We start from the raw sequence: 15,127 nt of genomic DNA on the forward strand, positions 1-15,127 counted from the left end.
CATTTTTCTAATCCAAATTTCATATCTATTTCTTTGGTAAATCCATGAACTGTCTTTAATAGTGTTTCCAGCTGTTTGTCATTTATTATTATTATTTTTATTATTATTATTATTATTATTATTATTATTATCATTATTATTATTATCATTATTATTATTATTATTATCATTATCATTATTATTTTTATTATTATAATTATTATTATTATTATTATTATTATTATTATTGTTATTATTATTATTATTATTATTATTATTATTATTATCATTATTATTATTATCATTATTATCATTATTATTATTTTTATTATTATTATTATTATCATCATTATTATCATCATCATCATCATCATCATCATCATTATTATTATCATTATCATTATTATTATTATTATTATTGTTATTATTATTATTATTATTATTATATTATTATTATTATTATTATTATTATCATCATCATCATCATTATCATTATTATTATTATTATTATTATTATTATTATTATTATTATTATTATTATTATTATTATTATTATTATTATTTCTTGCAGGAAGTTCACCAGTTGTTCGAACAACTGGACGCTAATGGAAACGGTCAGGTGACCTTTGAAGAGTTCATGAATGAAATGTTCCAACATTCCAGTACAGCTGCTGAAAAAATAACCCCGTTGCTGACCCCGACCCCGAAAGTGACCCGCACAAAATCCCGCCGGCGGAAGTCGTTCATTCGTAAAACGGGGATGTCAACTTATGAATCGTTTTTCCTCTCACCCGGAAATTCTTCATTGTCGTTCACCACACTCGATACCAACAGCAGAGGGTAGGTAGAGTTGTTGTTGTTGATGTTGTTTAATGAAGGGTTTGACCTTTTCTTTCTCCTTTATGTCGCAAACCTGGAGTAGAGAATTGGCGGGGCCGTGAAAGGAACGTTTCTTATATATATCTATATATATAAAACTCAACTTGTGTGTCTGTGTGTGTGTCTCTGTGTTTAACTCACCGGCACATCTCCTCCTAGCCAACAAATCGTAGAACCACCAAAAATGGGTCACTTAAAGTTTAGGCGAATGAAAATTGAACTGCGCTATTTCTTATTTCTTTATTGCCCACAAGGGGCTAAACATAGAGGGGACAAACAAGGACAGACAAAGGGATTAAGTCGAATACATCGACCCCAGTGCGAAACTGGTTCTTAATTTATCGACCCCGAAAGGATGAAAGGCAAAGTCGACCTCGGCGGAATTTGAACTCAGAATGTAACGGCTGACGGAATACCTCTCAGCATTTCGCCCGGCGTGCTAACGTTTCTGCCAGCTCGCCGCCTTGCGCTATTTCTGTTCCGAAATTCATCTCGCAAGTGCAAAAATCGATAATGTGTTTGTTTAGGCCTTATCCCATGCATTGAATAGTGAACTTTACTCAGTCAGCTGTTTGACGTGAACTGTGTTCACCACGCGTGCAAGCATGCGTAAATTGCATGAAAAATAAAAAATCAAGATATAAAAACGAATCGCCGTAAACGTAGAAATTCGGCAAAGAAATGAATTTTCGGGATGTAGCCTGGAGGGTTTTTCGTATTAATCGTTTGGACTCGGTGAATACATACCAATTGTTTTCATAACATTTTTAACGCCTTGAATTAAATGTGACCATTTTGCAAAGCCGGGCAATACTGCTAGTATATATATAAGTGAAGAAACGTTCCTTTCACAGCCCTGCCAATCCTCTACTCCAAGTCTGCGACAAGAGTGGAATGGACGACGTAAGCGTGAAAGGGCTGATAGAAAGAAGGAAAGAGTAAAAGAATAAAAGAATAGAGTCGTACAAGATTTAGATAAATATATACTTACATATAAGAGACCAGAGTGTACATACGCCACTATATATATATATACACAAAATGGGACAAGAACGCAAAATATCCAGATAGTTATGTGATACAAAAAGGGGACAACAAAACATCCAGATAGACGATGCAAAGAAAACAAGGACGGGTCATTCGGAGTTTTTCTTTCCTCAGTCGAGTTCCAGATTATCTTTGCAATTTCGGCTGGTTATACTGGAGATTGCTCCAATCTGGCCAGCCCCAAGAAAAAGCTAAGCTAAGTACCAGTTGAACCTTGGGACCAATGTAATCGACTTAGCCTCCCACGAAATTGCTGGCCTTGTGCCAAAATTTGAAATCAGATGTGTGTGCGCATGCGCACTCGCTTGCGTGTGCGTTTGCGCGCGCGCGCGCGTGTGTCTGTGTGTGTGTTTGTGTATGCTTCTAAATGTAAAGGTTTCTGCGCATTTAGGCTTGTGGTTGGGGTGTTACTTTTGCGGTCATAAGATCGTGTGTTTGAAGGGCTTCATTTCATGTTTCATCTGCCTATTCAGCTCAAATGAGGACTAGATGAGTACCAGCTGAAGTGTTGTCCTCTTTCCCTCTACCTGATACACACCCTCAATGTTTTATTGGGTTAAGGGAAGGATAAGAGGGGGGGGTCTATATCTGCCCATGACTACAAAGGCACTTAAAGCCATTGGTGAAAGCATGCTACATATTACAAGGTCACACTCGCGTGCAAGAGACGTCTATGGTTGGTATGGCGAGCTGGCAGAAACGTTAGCGTGCCGGGCGAAATGCTTTGCGGTATTTCGTCTGTCGTTACGTTCTGAGTTCAAATTTCGCCGAGGACGATTTTGCCTTTCATCCTTTCGGGGTCGATAAAAAAAGTACCAGTTTCGCACTGGGGTCGATATAATCGACTTAATCCCTTTGTCTGTCCTTATTTGTCCCCTCTATGTTTAGCCCCTTGTGGGCAACAAAGAAATATAAATATATACTACATAAAGGTGTATATAGGTGTTTGTGTACATCTATATATGTTGCTGAGTGCATGTGTATATATGTTTGTAAGTCTACACACACAAACACACACACAAACATGTATGTGTGTGTGTGTGTGCATGCGTGCGTGTGTACGTATAAACGCGATATATATCTAACCTTAATCATTCCTCTTTATTTTCAAATTTGTTTCTGTTAGGTTCATTAAAAGTGACGATCTAGTGGAATTATGGGAAAGCTACGGGATTACTAATGCTGTCGACGTTCTCAAGGTAAATATGTCTACACTCTCCATTGCAGATTTATATATACATATTCTATCACCAGCGTCACACAGAGACACACAGACATACACACAGACATACATACATACATACACACACTACACACACACACACACACACATTGAATTGTGTGTAAATTATGCAAATTTAGTAACATGAAATTTAGGAAATATATGCAAATTTATTCTGTTGTGTCTGGGGAGAGTCATTTTCTTTTTGTGCCTTATAATTTAACACACTCACTGGTAAAATTTCCACTTATTTCTTATTGTTATTTTCCTAAAATTTTCGTTGCGTCTTGCAACCTTTTCAATAGTTTTGACTAAGAATCAAAACTATTGAAGAGGTTGCAAGACACAACGAAAATTTTAGGAAAATAAAAGTAAGAAAAAAAAGTGGAAATTTTACCAGTGAGTGTGTTAAATTATAAGGCACAAAAAGAAAATGACTCTCCCCAGACACAACAGAATATGCTTCAACACCCAAACTCACATAAAGAATCTTGCAAACCAAATCCAAAAACGAAATATGCAAATTTAGAAATATATGAAATTTATGAAATGTATGCAAATTTGGAAATACGCATAATTTTATTTAAATGTGTCTAATATATATGTAGAAAATAAAGTATACTTGTAAACTGTGTAATGTATTAGGAAGAAAATTAAGAAGGTTATCAAACGCTCAGAATTCCTAAAAGTCGTAGATTTTGAAAGATAAAATGATATTCTGAAACGTGTGTCAAATATGAAATTTATATGAAACACGAAATTCTAAAACGCCAGCCTCAAATTATGAAAATCATTAAATCTGTATAACGCATGAAATGCGACTGGATTATAAAATATAAGTAAAATAATCATTTTTAAGCAATTAGTTAACATGATCTTGTTTCAGTCACTAGACTACGGCCATGCTGGGGCATCACCTTGAAGGGTTTTGCCGAACGAATCGATCCCAGTAATTATTTTTTTAAGCCAGATGCTTATTCTATGGTCACTTTTGCCGAACCGCTAAGTTACGGCTACAGAAACACATCAACACCGGTTGTCGAGCGGTGGTGGGGGACAAACATAGACACAAAGACAAACAAACGTAGATACACACACACACACACACATACAATAGGCTTCTTTCAGTTTCCGTCTACCAAATCCACTCACAAGGCTTTTATCGGCCCGAGGCTATTGTGGAAGATGCCTGCCCAAGGTGTCACGCAGTGGGACTGAACCCGGAGTCATGAGGTTGGGGAACAAAATCTTTCAAAATCTACGATTTTTATGAATTCTGAGCGTTTGATAACCTTCTTAATTTTTTTCTTAATACATTACACAGTTTGCAAGTGTACTTTATTTTCTACATATATATTAGACACATTTAAATAAAATTATGCATATTTCCAAATTTGCATACATTTCATAAATTTCTCAACACACAGCCAATTAAAATGCTAAATGTTATAGAAATGGAGATAAATTATAAATTGTTTACATGGCGGTGCCCCAGCATGGCCACAGCTCATGAGCTGAAACTAGATAAAATAAAATAAATAAAATAAAATATATTAGACACATTTAAATAAAATTATGCATATTTCCAAATTTGCATACATTTCATAAATTTCTCAGCACACAGCCAATTAAAATGCTAAATGTTATAGAAATGGAGATAAATTATAAATTGTTTACATGGCGGTGCCCCAGCATGGCCACAGCTCGTGAGCTGAAACTAGATAAAATAAAATAAATAAAATAAAATATATTAGACACATTTAAATAAAATTATGCATATTTCCAAATTTGCATACATTTCATAAATTTCTCAGCACACAGCCAATTAAAATGCTAAATGTTATAGAAATGGAGATAAATTATAAATTGTTTACATGGCGGTGCCCCAGCATGGCCACAGCTCGTGAGCTGAAACTAGATAAAATAAAATAAATAAAATAAAATATATTAGACACATTTAAATAAAATTATGCATATTTCCAAATTTGCATACATTTCATAAATTTCTCAGCACACAGTCAATTAAAATGCTAAATGTTATAGAAATGGAGACAAATTATAAATTGTTTACAAACAATGAGATTTGTGCAAACCATGAAATGTATGCATTGAGTGAGCAGTTACTGTTATGTTCGTGTTGTTCTTATTGATGTCAGGCATACAACATCGAACTGGACAGAGAACTGAGTCACACCAAGTTAGCCGCCGTACTTGAAGATGAGTTGCTGTTTACTGCTGATCATAGTCCAAAGTTACAGGCCGCCATTATCACCTGTCTCCAGGAATGCAAAAATCTGAGGTAAAATGTTTCTTAACAGATTGTTGGTTTCATGCATGTCTGCTGGCTTCTATTTGGGATCTTTTTGGTTTGAACGGCAGTTTTTTTTCTAGCGGTGTCATATGAAATTGTCACTCATAATTATGACCCTAGTATCGATCTATTGCATTTCAATCTGTTTTAGGGTTAGGGTTAGAGTTAGGGTTAGGGTTAGAGTTAGGGTTAGGGTTAGAGTTAGGGTTAGGGTTAGGGGTGGGGGAAGGGTATATTTTTTTTCTTCAGAAATGTAAATGAACCCAATCTGTTTCTTAAACGAGGGACATATTCATACGGCACAAAATGTTTTCCCCTCAATAGACGTCATTGATTGGTTGAAATTGCAGAAATTGAAGAAAAAAACAACAACAAATATCTTACAAACTATAGAATTTTCTCAATAAAGCCAAGAGAAAAAGATGTTTTATAAACACATTCTACCAGTATACGAAGTTTAAAAGTGTTTAGTTACGTGGAAATTATTTTAAAAACTGCCGTTCAAACCGAAAAGATCCTCTATTTGTAGTACAGAAAGTTCAAATACTTGCTGCAACATTGGAGTGTGTACGTATGCGCCGTGAGCATGCATGCCGCAGTAAAAATTACTAGAGTCAATTGCGAGAGGATATTGTCCAAGTAAAAGCTGCTCCAGTCTGTCAATATTGTCTCAATTAAGAAGGCGGCGAGCTGGCAGAAGCGTCAGCATGCCGGGCGAAATGCTTAGTTGTATTTCGTCTGCCGCTACGTTCTGAGTTCAAATTCGACTTAATCCGTTTGTCTGTCTTTGTTTATCCCCTATGTGTTTAGCCCCTTGTGGGTAATAAAGAAATAGAAATAGGTATTTCGTCTGTCATCACGTTCTGAGTTCAAATTCCGCTGAGGTCGACTTTGCCTTTCATCCTTTCGGGGTCGATTAAATAAGTACCAGTTACGCACTGGAGTCGATGTAATCGACTTAATCCGTTTGTCTGTCCTTGTTTGTCCCCTCTATATTTAGCCCCTTGTGGGTAGTAAAGAAATAGGTATTTAGTCTGCTGCTACATTCTGAGTTCAAATTCCGCCGAGATCGACTTTGCCTTTCATCCTTTCGGGGTCGATAAATTAAGTACCAGTTACGCATTGGGGATCGATGTAATCGACTGTCCCTCTACCCAAAATTTTCGGGCCTTGTGCCTAGAGTAGAAAATAAGGCGGTGAGCTGGCAGAATCGTTAGCTAAGTGACATTTCGTTCATCTTTTAAGTTCTGGGTTCAAATTCTGCCGATGCCGACTTTGTCCTTCATGGTCGATAAAATAAGTACCAGCTGAGTACTGGGGTTGATGTAATCTTACCCACTCCCCAAATTTGCTGGCTTTCTGCCGAAATTTGAAACCAAACCAATGTTGCCCCAATTAACGTTACCTGAAAGATGCTTTCGCCAAGCATATTTTTTTTTACCAATGTTGCCTTAGTCAACATATTACATCAGTCAATCGTCGTCAATGACTGTTACTTCAACTGATGACAATTTCATCTGTCAAATTTACTTCAATTTGCCCCATCATCATCATCATCATTGTTCGACCGTGGTCGAGACAATAGAATTTACTATGTTACGCCAGACTTCACGGTCCATCATAGCATTACAGGTATTTCGTCTGCTGCTACGTTCTGAGTTCAAATTCCGCCGAGGTCGACTTTGCCTTTCATCCTTTCGGGGTCGATAAATTAAGTACCAGTTACGCACTGGGGTCGATCTAATCGACTGTCCCCCTACCCAAACTTTTCGGGCCTTGTGCCTAGAGTAGAAAAGAATATTATCTAAATTAAGGCGGTGAGCTGGCAGAATCGTTAGCTTAGTGGCCCCAGACTATTATTACACCAGTAAATGCTACTCCAGTCAATGTTATTCCAACCAATGTTGCTTCAGTCAAAGTTGCTTCAATCAAAGTTGCTCGCATCAAAACTGCTTGCATCAATACAATTTCAGGCAATCGTTTACTTCAATATACTCTCTGTGGTTGCTTTAATGTCTAAACTGTTGTCTTTCTCTTTCTAATTATAATTATATTTATAAGCTTTAAGCTTCTAAGCTATCAACATTTATCGACTAAAGAAAATAGTCTCGTATTGGGGCATATAAGCCCTCGATGGAAAAAAGTAGATTTTCTGTACGTATGGAACTCAAAACTACACCTCTTATATTCGCGAATATAAGAGGTGTGGGTTCGAGTCCCATACTCTCTCTCTTTTACTATTTTACTTGTTTCAGTCATTTGACTGCGGCCATGCTGGAGCACTGCCTTTAGTCGAGTAAATCGACCTCCAGGACTTATTCTTTGTAAGCCTAGTACTTATTCTATCAGTCACTTTTGCCGAACCGCTAAGTTACGGGGGCGTAAACACACCAGCATCGGTTGTCAAGCGATGTTGGGGGGACAAACACAGACACACAAACACACACACACATATATATACATATATACGACGGGCTTCTTTCAGTTTCCGTCTACCAAATCCACTCACAAGGCTTTGGTTAGCCCGAGACTATAGTAGAAGACAATAGCCCAAGGTGCCACGCAGTGGGACAGAACCCGGAACCATGTGGTTGGTAAGCAAGCTACTTACCGCACAGCCACTCCTGCATACAGAAAACCCACTTTTTTTTTCAATCGAGGGCTTATATGCCCCAATTCGAGACTATTTTCTTTAGTCAATAAACAGCGATAAATTTAAACTTAGAAATATTATTATTTACAGAACGGTTTCTTCATTTATCGTAGAAAGTGTACATGTTTGTTTCTCTAATTATGTTTATTAATGATATTTTAATTATCGTTAAGGCGGTGAGCTGGCATAATCATCAGCACACTGGGAAAAATACTTAGCGGGATTTCGTCCGTCTTTACGTTCTGAGTTCAAATTCCGCTGAGGTCGACTTTGACTTTCATCCTTTCGGGGTCGATGAAATAAGTACCAGTTGAGCACTGGAGTCAATGTAATCAACTTATTCCTTCCCCTGAACATGTGGCTTTGAGCCAAAATTTGAACCAATATTGCCCTTATCAATGTTACCTGAAATTTGCTTTAGTCAATTTTTTTGCCAGTATTGCTTTAGTCAAGATACTCCACCAGTCAATCGTTCCTCGGTGATGGTTGCTTCAAGTGATGCTAATTTAGTTTGTGAAATTTGCTTCAATATATTTTTTGCTCCAAACTATTGTTACTTCAGTAAATGCTGCTCTCGTCAGTGTTGCTCCAGCCAAAATCACTTCAAAGTTGCTCCAGCCAAAATCGCTTCAAAGTTGGACCAGCTAAAATCGCTTCAAAGTTGCTCCAGCCAAAATCGCTTCAAAGTTGCTCCAGCCAAAATCGCTTCAAAGTTGCTCCAGCCAAAATCGCTTCAAAGTTGCTTCAACCAAAATCGCTTCAAAGTTGCTCCAACCAAAATCGCTTCAAAGTTGCTCCAACAAAAATCGCTTCAAAGTTGCTCCAGCCAAAATCGCTTCAAAGTTGCTCGCATCAATTCAATTTCAGGCAATGACTTAACAGTGATTTACTTCAATATTCTGTGGTTGCTTTAATGTTTAAATTGTCGTCTTTCTCTCTCGTTGTCTCTCCCTCTCTCTCTTTCTCCCCTTCTCTAATTATGTTTATCAATAATATTTTATTGTTGTATTTAGGAATGGTCATTTTGCCAGTTTAGCCAATAAAAACACACGCTCTATATATTTGGTGTTACTTTGCTTCAGCGTTATTTATTTTTTACATTAATCTTAATCTTATTTCGGCCAGAGTTCTTTCGTCACACTCCTGTGACCGCATCAGTGGTCCTTTGCTTTCTTCTTTCTTATTTGTGTGTCTCTCCTTACTAACCGTCAGCCATTTTGTATTTCTATTGTATCTGTCTTCATTTGCGCATAAAAAATCTTGCACAACAAATATATAAAGGTAATAACATTTCAACCATCGTTACCTCAACGTATTACTGTGATTTATCTCTCAACAGGTGTCTACTGGAAGAAGCATCCCAGGAGAAAGATCGTCTTATTATTGGTCTGCGGGAATCGAACATACGCAGTCAGATCTTGGCTGAAGAAGACGATGAGAGGCATGCCGCTTTAGAGAAAACCCTGCAACACAGACTTCAGTGAGTTCCAACTTTGGCTTCAGCACCTCGCTTTCCTATTGTTCCATTCTTCACTTTTCAAGGAAATCTCACACATTACAACTTTAAACTATTCCAGATTCTCTTAAATATGAAACTAAAAAGGAGGTTTTTTATATATTTTCCATGAGTAAATTTTGTGTGTTGAGGGCTGGAGTGTATTTAGAGACCAGAAAGGGATTTTCATGAGATTCTTTTTAGAGATGTACGTCTATCTATCTATCTATCTATCTATCTATCTATCTATCTATCTATCTATCTATCTATCTATCTATCTATCTATCTATCTATCTATCTATCTATCTATCTATCTATCTATCTATCTATCTATCTATCTGGGTGAATGTAGCAAGGATGGCACGTATGAATGACGAAGCCACCTTGAGCATAATCCTATGAACCCCAAAAAATTTAAAACAGAGGGTTACCTACTTGCAAACAAATGTGGTAACATGTAACATTATTGACCGAGGTTACCGTGGTCTTTTCCGTAGGCTTTTCTTTCCACGGATAAACCTTATCTGCTTCCCCCTTTACACTTTACATCATGACATTTCTGTGATACACGATCCAAATTGATCGTTTTTTTTTCTTTTGTTTCTTTTCCATTTTTTCTTCTTTCCCTTTTACGATCCCTTTTGATCGAAAACCAACCCCACTTTTGTTTTTTCTTTCCCCCAAAAAGAAAAGCTCTACTTTGTAATCTGTCCCGTCTGTGTGCAGCCCTGTTTGGCTAATAAAGAAACATATCTATCTATCTATCTATCTATCTATCTATCTATCTATCTATCTATCTATCTATCTATCTATCTATCTATCTATCTAAACACACACAAACTGATCCCCCATCCCTTATACCGCACTCAACACCACAACACTCAACAACCACAACAACGAAACAACAACAACAACCACTTACACAGACATACATAGAAGCCCACAACATACCCCTACCCCCTTCTGATTCCTCAGAATTTCGTCGGAAGACGAAACCAGTGAGGAATGGCAAATAGCTACAAAAAGAAGGAAAATAAAGAGCAAACACAACCAAACCAAATGCAACACGAACAAAGCAGGGGGAAATACATCTCCCGAAGACATTCAAAACCCACGCAAACACAGCCACACCAACACCACAAAAACATATACAGCAAACATGCTCACAGCCATAGACACCAAAAACAACAAATTTGATGGAATACATCCAATCAAAAACAAACATACAGAAGATGACATAAAAACAAACAACACCCACCCATACACAAACACCACCAGACCACATCAAAATAATACACATCTCCAAAAGTCTGCACCACACACTCAAAGGCATTTTCCCCAGTGCGGTTGGTAAATGCCAAAAATATCTCACAAAGAAACTGTACTGGGATCTTCTCGAGGACAACCAACGGAGGAGAAAGCAAAAACTTTCGAGCAGTAAGTAACCCTCTGTATTCTAATTCATTAGAACTATGATCAAGATTGGTTGTGTAAATGCGCGTGGCTTGGGGTCCCCCTTGGAACAAGGGTACCTCTTAAATGACATAAAGTCACATAAGTTAGAAATCATAGCCATAAGCGAGACCAGACTCCACAATCCGCGGGCCCTAAAGACCATGTTTGGCGGACAGTTCAACATTTATTTTTCCCCCTGTCCTGCCGAGAATGGGCGGTAGTGGCACCGCGGTACTTTTTCACAAGAGTCTGGATCTCAATGTAAGGACAATATTCGTAGACCCGGAGGGTAGACTGGTCGTCCTGGATGTCGACGGCAGCAATGGGTGCGCTTTCGGCTCGTATCAGTTTACGCACCGCCCTTAACAGGTCGGGCGGATTTCTTTCAACGTCTAGAAGTTTTCTGGAACGTCTCGTCCTTTACTCTTAGTGGGGGATTGGAATGCTACCTTGGACACGCATGTAGACTACGTGGGTAGAGATAGGAATAGACGGGGATGCAAATGCCTCAGAGACCTGCTCAGACGCTTTCACTGTCTGACAGGTTTCGACTAGACCACCCGAATGCGCCAACGTGGACATGGAGCAACCGCATCGGGTCGTCGAGATCGTATCTAGATAGGATACTGTGTAGGACAGTAGATAGAGATAGCATAGAATGTCCACAATTCCACATAGTCAGCTACACGGATCACAAACTTGTGACATGTACGCTAGACTTAGGTAAGACACTTAGGCAGGGTCCCGGATACTGGAAACTAAACGCGTCTTTCCCATCGAGACAAGTTTTCAGAGACCGGATTAGCACACACTAGTAAAGAGGGCTTTGACGGGAGCCATCATCAACAACAAAATGGTGGTTTGCCCTCAAGAGAGCAGTAAAAGCAGAAGCCGATTAGGTACAGCAAAGCACTAGCCATAGATAGAAATAGAGTAGAGGGTGAGCTAGTTAAGAAGCTAGAAGAGGCAATTAGAAGCGGCAAATCGCATCGACGTTTTGGCGGCGAGGTTGGCCCTCGACCAACACTTCAACGCCAAACACGAAGGATGTGCTGTCAGAGCTAGGATGCGGCTCTAAGGAACGAAGGTGTTGGAGCCGCGAGAGAGGGCCCGGGTGGCAGAGGCCGCAACAGGGCAACAAAGCCACCATTCGGTCACTGGTAGATGAACAGGGGCGCGAATTGCTCGAGCCAAGTAAAATGTGTGAGGCCTTTCAGCAGCATTTTGCCCGACTGTTCGGAACGAGTGGAGGGCAAGAACGTAGGGTGGACTTCAGTGCCTACCTACATAGCCTACCACGACTCTCGACAAGAAAGGCAGGGTGCTGCGAAGGTTGCCATCACGGCGGCGGAAGTGCGGGAAGCGATGGCAGAATGCTCGAGGGACAAAATCACCGGGTTTGGATGGTCTACCTACGAGCTTTACAATTGTATGCCAGACTTGTTTGGAGATCTCTTTGGCGGCGGTGTACTGCAACTGGCAGCAAAACGGGAGCATTCCTGTTTGTGAGCCGAGGAGCCGTAACACTGCTGAAGAAAGATCTAAACCAGGGAAATGTAATAGATAACTTTAGGCCCATCACTCTGCTTAATGCAGACTTGAAAAATTTTGGCCAAGGTGCTAGCCAAGAGGTTGGCGCTTGTCATCGAGAAACTGGTCGACAAGGCGCAAACATGCGCCGTGCCAGGCCGGACCATCCATGACAAACCTCCATCTGATGCGCTACATCATAGACAGGGTAGTTAACGAACCTGGCATGGGTGGGGCCCTGATCAACTTGGATCAATCAAAAGCCTTTGATAGGGTAGAGCCATCGATACTTGGAGGCAGTCCTGAGAGCGGCTGGTTTCGGTCCCGTCTCCCGCGGCTGGATAGCTGCCTTGTACAGAGGCATCCGTTCGGTAATTCGCGTAAATGGACATCTATCGAGACCTTTCGACATTGCACGTTCGTCCGTCAGGGATGCCCCCTCTCGGCGCTTCTATACGTATTGACTCTTGAGCCACTACTGCGGAAGCTGGCGACTCTAAGGGGCATCCCGCGAGAATTGGGATGCGGGACGAGCGTGTCTGCATACGCGGACGACGTCACCGTCATAGTGTCTAGCCACGAGCACATCGAGCTGGTCGGCGGGACACTGAAAAACTACGAAGCGGTGACAGGAGCGAAAATCAACCGGGAAAAGTCAGTGGGCTTGCGACTAGGCACCTGGAGAAGCAAGCCCATGCCGTCCACCAGCGCCTCCGTCGTGGGACGCTGGACCGACGGCCCGGTTGAGTTGCTCGGGGTCTGGTTTGGTCCGGACCTCCAAGTGGAGAATAACTGGAACGAGATAACGAGTAGGTGTCACTCTCTCGCCCGGCAATGGGCCGAGAGGAACTGTCCCTAAAAGGTCGAGCGGAGGTGGCGAACACTACATCGCGTCCGTCATCTACTACTACCGCCTGACCGTCGTACCTTGTCCCGACCCTACCATCACCAAAACAACAAACGCATCCCTCTTTCGCTTCTTGTGGAAAGATGCGTCCCGATGGTCAGGCGATCCATTTGCTGTCAACACCCGTTAAAAGGAGGGCTGGGCATGCCGTGTTGATGATGCGCAGAACACGCGCTGAGACTGCGACATCTCTGGCTCTAGTAGACGACGGTGAACAGGTGTGGTCGCCGTTTGTGAGGCACGCTTTCCCTCCCGCAGCTCGTCCCCATGACCGAACTGCAGTCGTGGATCAAAAGAGGCCGAGGAAGGGCGAATGGCACCGCGAGTGTCGCGTTGCTCTCAAGCAACTCTGCCGTCCTGGGTCGACCTTAAGTGACTTCAACACAACCAAAGCATTCTATAGGGGTTTAGTGGAGGGGAGGTACGACGACGAGCTCGGGGCGAACCTGGACGTCGACGAGAGTACACCCTGACCCGCCTGTTCGGGACGACTTTCGGGCCAGGGCCCATGGACAACTTCCAGAGATCCCTGGCCTGGCAGTGCTACCGAGAAGCGCTACCCGTTCGGGAAGCTCTACAGACACACGGCTCGAGAAACAACGGGGCCGACCTGCCCGATATGCGGTCAGAGCGACGAACTCGTTCAGTGTCCAACAATTTCCGACCTGTGGGCTTATGTCGAACAACTGCTGTCACGTGTGGGACGAGTCGGTTTATCAGCTGAGTCTATCGTCAATATTGTCACGCCTCCTTCCTTCAAACGGGAAGGAAGAGCTATTTTCATCATCCTTGTGGCTATGGCGAAGGAATGTATCTGGTGGACGCGTCTGAAAGGATTGGAGACAAACACTTTCCTCTCTGGTCAATCTCTCATCAACTTCTTCAAGTACCACTTGAAAAGGAAAGTGAGAGTAGAGAGGCAAGTTTTGTCTAGCGATGTTTTAAAAAAGATGGGTGAATGTAGCAAGAATGGCACGTATGAATGACGAAGCCACCTTGAGCATAGTCCTATGAACCCAGAATCGAAAACAGAGAGTTGCTTATTTGCAAAAAAAAAAAAAAAAAAAAAATATAAAATGTGACTTCATTGACCGAGGTTACCGTGGTCTTTTCCGCAGGCTTTTCTTTCCACGGGTAAACCTCACCTGTCCTCCCCTTTACACTTCATATTGGACATTTCTGTGATAACGATCCCTATTGATCATTTTTTTTTCCTCTCTCCCCCTTTTTTTTTTTTTTTTTTTTAACAACCCCCCTATTTTTGTCTCTTTCTCTCCTTTTCGATCCCTTTTGATCGAACCTCCCCTTCCTTTTTTTTTTTTTTAATACCTTCAAAAGAAAAGCTCTACCTTGTAATTTGTTCTATCTGTGTGCAGCCCTGTGTGGCTAATAAAGAAACATATCTATCTATCTATCTATCTATCTATCTATCTATCTATCTATCTATCTATCTATCTATCTATCTATTAATTTTTATAAAGTAACGATTGACAGTGACATCGAAGTTTCGGCCAACCAGCCGTTATCAAACTGGGGGTTAGGTTTACTTTCCAAGCATTTTAAGTGTGTTTTAGGCAGGGCACTCCTTTGGTGGGTGGAGCAATGTATATGAAAATTAGGTGTGAAATAAATGAGTTTAAGGCAGAAAG

At 40.7% G+C, this 15,127-nt stretch overlaps 1 protein-coding gene across 1 annotated transcript in view; it reads left to right on the forward strand.

Annotated features, from left to right (window-relative positions):
* Positions 1 to 555: 555 nt before the first annotated feature.
* LOC118762041 (ninein-like) overlaps positions 556 to 15,127 on the forward strand; it is a gene marked incomplete at its 3' end in the record, with an annotated part of 17,852 nt that continues 3,280 nt past the window's right edge. Inside the window, exons 1-4 of the mRNA XM_036500287.1 lie at positions 556 to 819; positions 3,032 to 3,104; positions 5,284 to 5,426; positions 9,431 to 9,571. Coding sequence (XP_036356180.1) covers positions 617 to 819; positions 3,032 to 3,104; positions 5,284 to 5,426; positions 9,431 to 9,571 — 560 coding nt within the window. The remainder of the gene's footprint in view (positions 820 to 3,031; positions 3,105 to 5,283; positions 5,427 to 9,430; positions 9,572 to 15,127) is intronic.

This window comes from Octopus sinensis, unplaced genomic scaffold (genome assembly GCF_006345805.1).
Source record: "Octopus sinensis unplaced genomic scaffold, ASM634580v1 Contig19706, whole genome shotgun sequence".
NCBI lineage: Eukaryota > Metazoa > Mollusca > Cephalopoda > Octopoda > Octopodidae > Octopus > Octopus sinensis.